The following is a 12,677-nucleotide window of genomic DNA, read 5'->3' on the forward strand; positions in this document are numbered from 1 at the left end:
TTCCCTTCCAAATGAATAGTATATATTTATATAACCCTTTTCTACACAATAACCTTGTGAGATGGGTATTCTAAGTATTAGCCTCACTTGACAGATGACTCAATGACTTGCTCCTGGTCACACTACTATTACATGTTGGAAGTGAGATATAAACTTGCCTTGATTCTTCAGTGTCAGCTAAGGCTATCCCACTCTTTCCTTTTGTATCAATCCTTCCTCTTCTATAAAACTGATAATTAAACCTTCAGTACGGTTATGGGCAGCTCAAAGGCTCAGCTCAAAGTACCAATTCCTTCAAGATGTCTTTGCTGATTTCCCCTTTGAATTTACTTTGAATTTATTTTGTTTATATGATATATTTGTGAGCCTGTTGAGTTCACCCAGAAGAATCTATGCTCCCAAGGAGCTGGTATCCCAGTATCTAGCACAAAGATGATGCTTGATAAATGGGTGTTGATTAATTGAATGTGTTGAGTTTGATATAACAGCCAGATATTTGGGGAGAGATGTTCAACCAGCATTTAGAAATATAGTGTTTTGAGGAGACAAGTGGTTATAGGGTTGGGTGTTTTAGATTACTGGGCAATATTTATGTCAGATTACTGGGCAGTATGTTGGTGATAGGGGATTGGAGAAATTGGGGAAAGATAATCTCATCTTTAGACATGTTGAATTTTAGATGTTGGTGGAATATACAGGTAGAGATGTCTAGCAGGCCATTGGTGATGTTGATCTGAAGCTCATAAGAGAGGTTTAGGACTGAAGACTTAGGTTTGGGAGTTATTATCATAGAAGTGGTCTAAGTTTTCATAGCTTTTGGAGAACTATGTAATGTCCCATAGAGAGTAAAGAGAGTTAAGAGATTGAAGGCTCAGCGTAGAACTTTGGGAAAACATTCACAAAGGAAGAAGGCATAGAGCCATTGAGGGAGACAGATGAATGATTAGAGCCAAATTAAGTGGCTAGTTGGCATGTAAGGCAAGATCAAGGAGGATTAGAACTGAGAAAAGTCACTTCATTCTTTAATTGGGAAGTCATTGGCAGTCTGTGAAAGGAGATTGGGGAGAAAGGTTAAATTGGAAGATAGAATGGAAGCAGTGGTAAGGAGAGAAATGAAGGCAATAGATTTCCATTTCTCTCCAATTCAGTGAGAATTAAGACTCTGTATGCAAGGCACTGAATTGGGGGCTGGGAATATAGAGTGATAAATGCAAATATCTCTTCCCTAACAAGCTAACATCCTACTTTGTTAATATGAATAACATTAGAATTTAAAGAAATAAAAGGAGGGCTCTCTAATATCAGGGGGACCCAGGAACGGCTTTTCATTGGAGGTTGCATGAGAGCTGAACCTTAAAGGAAGCAAGGGATTCTACAAAACTGTAGAATTACAGATGCTATGATTTTTGGTAATCTTGCAGTGGTAAGGATAAATGAAGGCAGTGTGGTAAAATAGAAAAAGCACTGTGTACTGGGTTGTAGTGCTGATTTTGCTTGCTGCTAACCTGGCTGCAAATCTCTTACCCTCTCTAGGCCTCAGTTGCCTCTTCCCTATGAAGAGAGCATGGGTTTCTGGACATTACTTGGTCAATTTATTTTTAGTAAGGGAACAATTCAATATGTTTGTAGGCAGAGGGCATGAAGATAGTTAGAAGGGGATGGGGCAGAGAGGCAAAGAGAGACAGAACAGACAGAGAGAGGCAGAGAGGCAGAGAAAGAGAGAGACAGACAGACAGACAGAGACAGAGAGAGAGACAGAGACAGAGAGAGAGAGAGAGAGAGAGAGAGAGAGAGAGACAGAGTCCCTGGGAGATTTCAACCCATTCCAACTTTTCTTGCTGTCTCTGGCTAGTTATGCCACACTGCCCCCCCCCCCCATCTTAGGGAAAATTAAAATAAAGTTGGGCATGAGTTATTTTTAGTGTTTTCCAAAAGAATTGATAGGGTCCCTCCAGAAAAATTACTCTATATCAGACCAAATAATATTCAAGAAATATGAAGAAAATTTTCAGTAATGCCCTTCATCCTACCCTGGACAACAAGCCAGAAGCTAGAAAGAGGTCCACTGGAAAAGTCAGCATGAAAGTAGGCAAACAAGACCAAAACTCCCAATGAAGATCAGGCACATTTCAGTAACAACCTGCAAACACCTACATACAAAGAAGCCATATACAAGACAACTTGCAAATATTGGAGGGAAGGCACTTGAATTAAGGGAGTTTGGAACAGCTTCCTGTAGAAGGTGAGATTTCAGCTGAAACTTGAAGGAAAGCACGAGGTAGAGATGAGGAGGGAGAGCATTCCAGACAGGGGGTCTGGATTGAGGAGTTGATTTTATTTTTTCTAATTACCTCTATCCCTTGTTTAGTTAAGAATTCATTTCATAGGGGCAGCTAGGTGGCTAAGTGGATAGAGTACTAGCCCTGGAGGCAAGAGGACCTGACTTCAAATCCAGTCTTAGACATTTGACACTAGCTGTGTGACTCTGGGCAAGTCACTTAATGCAGTTTGCCTTGCCAAAAAAAATAACTCATTCTTAAGTCATAACTATGAAAGGTCTCATGTTATGATTTTTAATATTTATGTCATATATCCATTTTGAATTTATGTTAGAATATGGTATATGGGGGTGGTTGCTATTGTTTTTACCCAAGCAGATTATGTATATCCCAATGGTCTGTTTAGATGTAGCTAATAGGGAGGAAAGAATAAACTTATCTAGCCTCTTCCTCCTCTATCTTTCTGCCTGAGAGTCTTCTTACCAGGAAGGGAAGCAGGCGATTGAAGCCTTATACTAGTTACTGTTCTTTCTTATGGGAGAGGAAGACCTGGGCTAGAATGACATCTGTGTGCTCCCTTAAATATTAATGTAGGGGAAGCAGTTGTTAGGGTTAAGCTAAACTCTTGAATGCTGCTTCTTAATGGGTGAGAAGGGTCCCAAGTTTTGTATTCAAGGGCTTGACTCCCTTTTCACCATGTGTTCGTTCTAAAATGAACACATAAAGCAAATAGCAGACAAATCTATTTATCTAAGTAGATAGCAAGACAGAAATCTAAGAAAATGTAGCTAGGAGAAATAGACCAGACAATATAGTTTAAATGAACTCTTCTTTTGGGAATGCGATAATTCAGTTCAACCAAGAGAGGGAGTCTTAGAGCTCACTCAAGGGGAAATTCCCCCAGATTCTTTAGAGTAGTAAGCTTGGGATAGGGACACCATAGGGATGGTCAGTTTATCCAAATGCCACTTTCTTTGAAAAAGGTTGGAATTATTTTCTAAGTCAGAAGTCCTTTGAGCCAAGGGTATAAGATAATAGTCTAATTTCTGTTAAACTGTTTTCCAGCTTTCACAGTTCTTATCAAATAGGGAGGTGTATTTTTCCCTAGAGAATTGATGTTTCTAGGTTAGGAGCTTGCAATCTAACAGGGTAGTCCAGTCGTTTTAGCCATGGTGATGGGACTGAGGTAGGTAAGGAGGATCAGGAAAGGTCCAGATTGTAGATACCTCTGATGCTCAGAGTTAGGAAGGGAGGAACGAATGGGAAGGGAATTGAGAGAGGTTATATAGTATGGGCAGATTTCTAAATAATTGCATTGGGAGACTGCCCTATTAATATCAATATTGCAACAGTCTTGTAAGGCAGGTGCCATCATCACCTCTTTTTTCCTGATAGGGAAACTGAGGTTCAGGAAGATTTTGTCACAGACTCATCCAGTGAGTATCTCTTGAAGCTAGGTCTTCCAGACTCCAGATGCTTGCTCAGTTCTCTAGGACACGCTGCTTGAGCTTGGGGCTCAGGGGCTGCCGGGGCTGCAGTGCGGCCTTTGGTAACCCTTATGACTTGTGTGTTGCCTTCTTAAATTTGCTGCCAGTCAGCTTCTTCCTTCACCAATAATCCTAAGTTTAGGATCGGAAGGGGCCTCGGGGGCCATGTGTCCCAACATCCCCATTTCATAGATGAGGAGACGAATGGCCAAGGAAGGGAATGGACTGGCCCGGGCTCACGGGAGGAATCTGGTCAGAATTTATTCCTTCCCCCCTTCTTTCCCATCTCTTGTCCCGTCTTCAGCTGCTCAGCAGCCCTCTGATCCAGCCCGAGACCCTGAAGCGGGTTTCCCGCAAGCCCCGCCCCTCCGGTCTGGGGACCTTCCGGTGCGCACGCGTAGACATGTCTCCTTCGTATTGCGCAGGCGCCGTGCTCTAGGCTTCCCGGAAGGAAGGTGTTCCAGGCCCCGACCATGAAGTAGGCAGCCTTGCGTTTGTTGGGATTAGGCGCCTTCGCAAAGGCCCGGGGGCGGGCGGCCGGACTTGGGACTGCTCAGCTGCCCCAGGCTGGCAGGGTGATTGGCGTGGGGCGGCCCGGGCCGGGCGCTGGCCTTGGCGGGCACCGTCCAGCCTCCCCATCATTCCTCTCCTTTTGTCGCCCCTGCAGTGCCCTGACCAAGGTAAAGCTCATCCGCGAGCTGAACGAGCGGGAGGCGGAGCTAGGGGTGGCCGACAAGGTGTCCTGGCACGCGGAGTACAAGGACAGCGCTTGGGTCTTCCTGGGTGAGTCCTCCCCCTCCCCCCACCCCGGCCTGTGCCAGGGCCCCCCTCCCCTTCTATTCAGGAGCCTCCTAGGTGCCAGCTTCCTGTCAGGGCCTCAGCCCGGCCCGGCCCTAGCGCCTCCTCCCCGTGCCCAAGGCCCTGGAGGTTGTCTTAGCGCCTTTTGCGCCCCCAGTCACAAGGAGGGGCAGGTTTAGCATTTTGAGCTTCAGAAAAGGAAGGGATGCGCAATAGCAGGTCCCAGGAAGTGTAAAGCCCGAGGAGACCGCCTAAGCCTCTGAGCCCATGCTGCATTCACCCCGGGGACTTGACCTCCTCCTCCCCGAACTTCTGGCTGTTCCTCCAGACTTCACTTTTTAGTTTTAGTTTTTGCAAGGCAGTGGGCTTCAGTGGCTTGCCCAAGGCCACACAGCTAGGTAATTATCAAGCGTCTGAGGCGGGATGTGAACTCAGGTCCTCCTGACTCCAGGGTCAGTGCTCCATCCACTGCACCACCTAGCCGCCCCTCCTCCTCATTTCTTACCTAGCCTTATTCACTCAGTGAGTATTGCCTTAGACACACTGGAACCTGGAAAAGACTTTAGCTTAAAAAAGCTAAGATCCCCCATTTCACCTAGGCCATCTCCATCATCCTGATCTGTATCTTGCTACTGGCCCCTGATGGCTCCAGAGAACAGAGTGAAAGTCCTACCTCACTTAAAGCCAATTCACCTGCTAGTCAACACATACCTCTGCTGATGTCTTTGGTCCTTTTCTTTCATTCATTTATTTATAATTTTACAATTTCCCCCCAATCTTGCTTCCCTCCCCCCACCCCCCACAGAAGCAGTCTGTTAGTCTTTACATTGTTTCCCTGGTATACATTGATCTATGTTGAATGTGATGAGAGAGAAATCGTATCCTTAAGGAAAAAAAATAAAGTATAAGAGATAGCAAAATTATATAATAAGATAACATTTTTTTAAAAATTAAAGACAGTAGTCTTTGGCCTTTGTTCAAACTCTACAATTCTTTCTCTGGATACATATGGTATTTTCCATTTCAGATACCCCCAAATTGTCCTTAATTGGACATGAACAAGTCCATTAAAGTTGATCATCACCCCCGTGTTGCTGTTAGGGTATATAATTTTCTTCTGGTTCTGCTCATCTCACTCAGCATCAGTTCATGCAGATCCTTCCAGACTTCCCTGAATTCCCATCCCTCCTGGTTTCTAATAGAACAATACTGTTCCATGACTTACATTTACCACAACTTGTTCAGCCATTCCCCAATGGATGGACATTGACTCAATTTCCAGTTCTTTGCCACCACAAACAGGGCTTCTATGAATATTTTTGTACAATGTGATGTTATTACCCTTTTTCATGATTTCATAAGGGTATAGACCCAGTAGTGGTATTGCTGGATCAAAGGGTATGCACATTTTTGTTGCCCTTTGGGTATAATTCCAAGTTGTTCTCCAGAAGGTTAGATCAGTTCAGAGCTCTGCCAGTAACATATTAGTGCCCCAGATTTCCCACATCCCTTCCAACACTAATCATTGTTCTTTCTGGTCATATTGGCCAGTCTCAGAGGTATAAGGTGATACCTAAGAGATGCTTTAATTTTCATTTCTCTAATCAGTGGTGATTTAAAGCAGTCTTTCATAAGACTGGATTGCTTTGATTTCCTCATCTATAAACTGCCTTTGCTTATCCCTTTGGTCCTTTTCAAGAACAAAGGACAAACAATAACAACAAAAGCAATCTGTGACACTGACCTTGCTGTTCTTCACACAAGGTACTCCATCTCCTCAAATTTTTAGTGACTGTCCCCTGTGTCTGGAACTGTTGCCTTCCTCATCTCCATTTCCTAGTTCTGCTGGCCTCTTTCAACTTGCAGCTAAAATCTCACCTATAAGCCTTTCCCAGTTCCTGTTAATGCTAGAACCTTCCCTTATACAGGTTTGCCGGTATTCCATTGGTTTGTATATATTTGTTTACTTGTGGTCTCCTCATTAAACTGTCAGCAACTCGAGAGCAGAGACTATTTTTGGTCTTTCTTTATACGCCTAGTACAGTGGCTGCCGAATGCTAGGCACTGAATAAGTGCTTATAGACTGGCTTTAGTCTTCTGACTCCAAGTCTAACACACACGGCTGCTCTTTCACCTTTAATACCTTCTGTCAGTTATTTAATTTGTCTATTCAGAGGCAGAACTCTCATTTTGTAGGACCCTTCTATAATGTTACTTAAGAGTCTCCTAAACACGCTTGTTTTGTGTGTCTGTGTGTGTGTGTGTGTGTGTATGTGTATGTGTGCGTAAGTTTTCCTGTAGGGGCTCATGCCATAAGCAAAATATAATTTAAAATAATAAGAATATATATTGAAGAGGCAGTGTGACATAATAGAGTGCTGTGTTTGGATTTACAAATATCTAATCCCACATTTGATATTTACTAGCTGTTTGATCCTGAGCAGATCACCATCACTTCTATATGTCTCAGTTACCTTTCTAGGACTTATCTACCAAGTCATTGATTGATTACCATTCTGGAAATTTCCTACACTGACAAAAATCATAGATTCTTTATTTATGTATAGTATAATGAAAATGGCTAGATGGCACATAGGGTAGAACACTGGTCCTGAAATCAGGGGGAGCTGAGCTCAAATCGAGCCTCAGACATTTAACTCTGCCTCATATTCAGGGCTATCTCTAGTCTTCCTGATCCATTTCTGGCCACTGGACCCAGATGGCTCTGGAGGAGAAACAGGCTGTTGACTTTGCATAGTATCCCTTCACACAGATCCAATTCACTTGTAAGTCATGGCCTCACCTTCCTGATATCATGCTCTTTGAGAATGAAAAGAACACTGAGTTTGCAATTAGAAGATTTGAGTTCAAATACCAACTCTGTTACTTAATAATTATATGCTTCTAGGCAAGTCAGTTTTATTTTCTGATTCTCAGTTTCCTCATCTATAATATGAGCATGATAAGATGTGTGTTGCTGACCCTGCAGATAGTTGTGGAAAAAATACTTTGTGACCTGGAAAATGCTCTATGAATCATAATGAGCAATTAATTTATTTTTGAACATGATTTAAAAGTCTGTAGATTTATGTAGAATGAATTCAGGATAGGTATATTCATAACATTCATCTTCTTTTTTTTTTAACAAAACATCACTTATTTATTTCAGATGTAACAGCAATGTCATGTTAAAATTGACAGGTTTAATCCTTAACTGCACCAAGTAAACTCAGCCACTTAAGTATTTTTAAAAAGTTATTCCCTCCCCAAAATGAGGGAGCTTTTCTTTCCCACTGCCCCACAGTAGTTTTCTGGCATTTCTTTGTATGGACAACATATTCTTTATTGTTTCAACTGGTGACCAAGCTGCTGGGAAAAATTTTTAACTTTTCCCACAGAGAAGCGCTATCTGAATGAATGTTATTTGCATAGATTCTTTGCATGCTCTTCCCCCTGGAAACTTTTTTGATTAAGATCTATAATTTTTTAACTGGTAAAAACCCTAATGGATGTTTTCTCTTGTGGTCTTCCAATCAAAGGGGTTGCTCCTTTTCTAAAACACCAGAGATAACAAATTTTACTACATATCCAAATAATTGTTCCATACTGGACACTATTACAGTCTCCTGTTGACTTCAATGAGTCATAAGAACCATTCTTCACTTTCTTTTCTCTCATGTTCCTTTTCCTCATTCGACAAATTTGATATCAATATCAGTCCCATGACCATTACTGTCCTTTAGTTTTCCTCAAAACTTTCATTATGAGAGCTTTCAGGTTAAACCTTCTGGGGGAAAGGGGGGAGGAGGCAAGAGAAAGAGAACCACAACATTGTGACTCTTTTGGAGTTTACTCATATAATGAACTGAGTTTTTTCTTCCCCCTTACAAAATATGTACTTGCGGTTCACAGTGAGATAGCTCTTTGATATAGTTTTTCAATAATCACTTTTAGGGACACATTTACAGGAGTAATGGTGGTTCACTGTAAATGGTTTTAAAAATGGGAAGAGTAAAGTAACACGTAACACCTACACTGAATTCTGGAAGCTTACAAAAAACCTGAAGTTCTGCAATCTCATTTTTTTTTAGCTCAGTCAGTTTTTTTAATAACCATAATCTCAGTTTCATCTATGTATGAAAATTAGGGCCTTTTTTATGCACAGCTTAGCTTTAAGTTGCTGTAGACTGGATCAGGAACTCATTTGTAGATACCCATTTTGGTAGCATTTAATTATGGACCCAAGATGATCCTAGATGAAGAGTTATGATTTCATATATCTCTTGAAAAGTTAAGATGGTTATGAAATATGTGAAAAGGACCTGTGGAATCTATCATCTCTTCAAATGTGTAAAAACTTTACATAAAAGGACAAAAATGTAATTCGACTGTATCCTTAAAAACAAAGGGCAGACAGTTCAAACCCTATGTATTATATCTCCAATAGTCTAAAGAAACATTTGCATTATTAGGCATCAACATTGGCAACTCAAAATTAAAATATAGAGGGGGTAGGATCATGAGAGGGAAGCATAAAATCCTGTGCATTTCTAATTTCGTAGAAATATTTCCCATAGCTCTTGGTTAGCACAAAAGTATGTTGTAGTCAATCAGTCAATACCCTCTTTTTACCTGCCATAAATGATATGGCATAAAAATAGTTCATTGGGCAGAGGCAGTCACAGTGACATTTGCTTTAACACCTTCTGGGAGAACCATTTTCAAGAGTAGAAACATGTTTAACACCGCCATTCCCTAATGTCCTTTAACAAAAACAAGACAGGCACATGGTGTAAGCAAATTTGGGATGTTTCCTGGTAGGACATAGGTAAGTGTAGGATCCCTGTGATATAATTCTCGCAACAATTATTTGCACACGTTCTTTTCCCTGCACCTCAAATTCCAGTGGCCCCAGGTTTAAAAGTCTGCATCAGCTGAATTTAAAGGGGGTGGGGGGAGATGACAAATGCCCAAGTCATGATGCATAAACCCATCTAAACCTCATTTCAGATATTCTGAATAAAATGATAAGCAGTCCCTTAAAAGTCCAAGTACCTGCATCCAGGTTAATTTAGGAGGATTGAGTTATAGAAGGGTGTCCCTTCAATTGCAAGGCTGGGACTGACCACTATATTAAGAATTCCAAAAGCAGACAAGGTGTTTGCAGAAAATAGGAGGAAAGTAAGTCACGCTAAACCTTTCAGCCAATTAAGGAACACAGTACTAGCTGGGATGTAAGGATTTCATTAGCATCTTACCAACCCACAGATACCAAAAATCATTAATGTCACTAGTAACAATCAGTAGCAGGTAGGATAAGCCTGCAAAACAACCAGTCCACTCATCAGCAAAAACAGAGAAGCTTAACTCAAAAATACTGAGACCAAATGACATAACACTTTTCACCCCCTTTCAAGGATTGGGGGAAATATTTGCTTTGGAAAAAAAAAGATTAAGCTTAATATTTCTTACAGGGTTAACAATGCTCCAAACTCCTGAGAAATATCTCAGAAGGGTTGAAAGGTGGAGTGCAAGGCAATGTTTCAGGGCATTAAGTATCCCACAGATTTTTTTTTTAAATCTCAAACACCACAAACACACAAAACTTGTCTGTGAATTAGAGGACAAGATATTGCTATTTTGGGGGTGGGGGAGGAAAAAAGAGAAATACACAAATATTTGTTAATTATCTGCCCTTCAATGTGAAAGCAGGACATAAAAATCACTCAAAAGTAAACCTGAAATTATGACATCCAATTTTTTAGGACCACCTATCCCCTCCAACTGTAAAACTAAAGAGATAAGACACCTCTTCCACCCTTTACCCACCCCATCCCTCACAAAAAAACCCCCAACAAAAACAAAAAACCCAAACATGATTAATTTTACAGTCCTTGGAAGAAGTATTAAAATTTTGGAGGGAAAGGAACAAAAGAGAGAAGAGAAATAAGGTTAAGGGGGGGGAGCTTCTAAAAGGGGGAGGAAAGAGAAATCAAAGGGCCTCTTATTTGGCGACAAGCAAGTACAAGAAAGTTCATTCGTAATTTGTTCTGCATTCTGGCCAAGAGAAGGAACTTTGAGGTTTTTCTGTAGCACATGAGCATCCGCTGGCTCTATCCTCTTATAATAGTTTTTCTTCATCTCAATGATCTCAAAGCCAAATTTCCTGTAGAAGTCAATTGCTAACTCATTGCTGATCTGGACATGCAGATAGATGTTGTCAAAAGTGCCATCTTTTTCACAGATGTTTAAGACAAGATTCAACATTTTAGTTCCTATTCCTAGCCTTCGGTAAGGTGCTAGACGTCCTAGTGTCATGATGTAAAGTCTCTTCTGATTCTGTGAATGAGCCACCCTACAGCATACTGCACCCACTGCAATATCATTGAAATAAGCAAGTTTTGCTAATTCGCCAACCTCCAGCACATCCTTGTAGAACTTGTCATTGTAGCTGACTGGAAAGATGACCTGGTTTAACCTCTTCAACTGCTTAATGTTGTGTGGTGTCACATCTCCCAGCTTGATCCGGCTACCTTTCATCTTCCCCGCCGCCACCGTTGCTGCAGCGACCCTACTCCGACCCTACTCTGCACGCCGCCTCCGGGCATGACTCGCCGGGACCGCCGCGGCCTTCGGGGCGTCTCAGGCTGCTGCCCTGGGGCTAGGGCTGCCGGTGCTCCAGCCCACCTCCCCGCTGAGCCCCCCATTCATCTTCTTGGAGTGCTGAGTGGTAGCTAACGATCTCTGTTCTCTTTTTTCCTAGGAGGACTCCCATATGAATTGACTGAAGGGGATATCATTTGTGTTTTTTCTCAGTAAGTTATAATCCAATTGCTGCTATAATAGTGAAATTTCATTTTGGGTCTGTTAATAATGTTAAGAAGAGAGTCAACATGGTGTGATAGAAACATCCTGGAGTGGGTTAGTTCAGAGGTCCTACTCCCAAGTTTTCCAGTAAGCTACCATGTAAAGGTGAATGAGTAAGTTTCCCTCTCTGGGACTCAGTTTTCTCATGTGCAAAACAAGGAAGTTAGACAAGAGTTATCTTTAAGCCTTTTTCCTGTTCTTATATTGGGAGCACTTAATAATCATAGACCATAAATAGAAGAATAATTATAGAATTCATTCAGTAAGCATGTAATTGTTAACTTTGTGCAAGACTGTTATGTGATGGATACAGAGAGCGATCAATCAACATTGATTAAATGTTTGCTCCTCCCCCAGAGGAAGTGCTGGTTATACAAAAAATGGCGACAACAGTCCCTTACTTCAAATTGCTTACGTTCTGATGTAAGAGACCACATACAAATAAATGCAATATATACAATAAGTAAATAGGAGATAGATATAGTATAAATGGAAGTTAATGTGAGCGGTACTAAAAATGTGGAAGTGACTGGCTAAGACCTTGTATAGAAGGTGGGATTTTAACTGAGTCCTGAAGAAAGTTGAAGAGGTTAGGGAGAAGGAAGGAAGGAAAACATTCCAGGCACAGAGTCAGGAGATACGGAGTGTTTTATGTGAAGAAGAGCAAAGAGACCAGTTTTGTTGAATCATTGGGTATGTGGAGTGGGTAGTGAAATAGGAGATTTGAAAAAGTTAGGAGGAGTCAGGTTGTGAAGTGCTTTAAAAGTCATCTAGAACCTTATATTTGATCTTGGATGTAATAAGGGAACCACTGGAATTGATTGAATAGTGATGCTACATGGTCAGACCTGGACTTGAGGAAAATCATTTTGGCAGCTGAGTGGAGAAGGGTTTGCAGGGGGTAGAAATTTGAAGGAGAGAGAACAACTGGAAGTTTAGTGCAATAGTCCAAGTGTGAGATGACAATTATTTGTGGTGACTGTGTGGATTAGAGAGAAGGGGACATTTATGAGAAAGGTTAAGAGGGAAGAAACAACAAGACTTGGCAATAAATTAGATATGTGGGGTGAGTACAAGTGAGGAATTGAAAATGACACTTAAGTTGTGAGCCTGGGTGACTAGGAGAATGATGGTGTCCTCAGAGGTAATGAGTAGGTTTTTTGGGGAAAATAATGAGATTTGTATTCATGTTGAGTTTAAAATGTCCAAAAAGCAGTTAGTGATGTGAGATTGAATGTCTGGAGAG

General features: G+C 41.4%; 1 protein-coding gene and 1 pseudogene across 1 annotated transcript in view; one reads left to right on the forward strand and one right to left on the reverse strand.

The window, feature by feature from the left end:
- The first annotated feature begins 4,200 nt into the window (after window positions 1-4,200).
- RBMX2 (RNA binding motif protein X-linked 2) overlaps window positions 4,201-12,677 on the forward strand; it is a 36,821-nt gene continuing 28,344 nt past the window's right edge. The window contains exons 1-3 of the mRNA XM_074208145.1: window positions 4,201-4,244; window positions 4,434-4,549; window positions 11,328-11,379. Of these exons, the coding sequence (XP_074064246.1) occupies window positions 4,240-4,244; window positions 4,434-4,549; window positions 11,328-11,379 (173 nt within the window). The 5' untranslated portion in view covers window positions 4,201-4,239. The remainder of the gene's footprint in view (window positions 4,245-4,433; window positions 4,550-11,327; window positions 11,380-12,677) is intronic.
- Window positions 10,444-11,109, reverse strand: LOC141498294 (N-alpha-acetyltransferase 50 pseudogene; annotated as a pseudogene).

This window comes from Macrotis lagotis, chromosome X (assembly GCF_037893015.1).
Source record: "Macrotis lagotis isolate mMagLag1 chromosome X, bilby.v1.9.chrom.fasta, whole genome shotgun sequence".
NCBI lineage: Eukaryota > Metazoa > Chordata > Mammalia > Peramelemorphia > Peramelidae > Macrotis > Macrotis lagotis.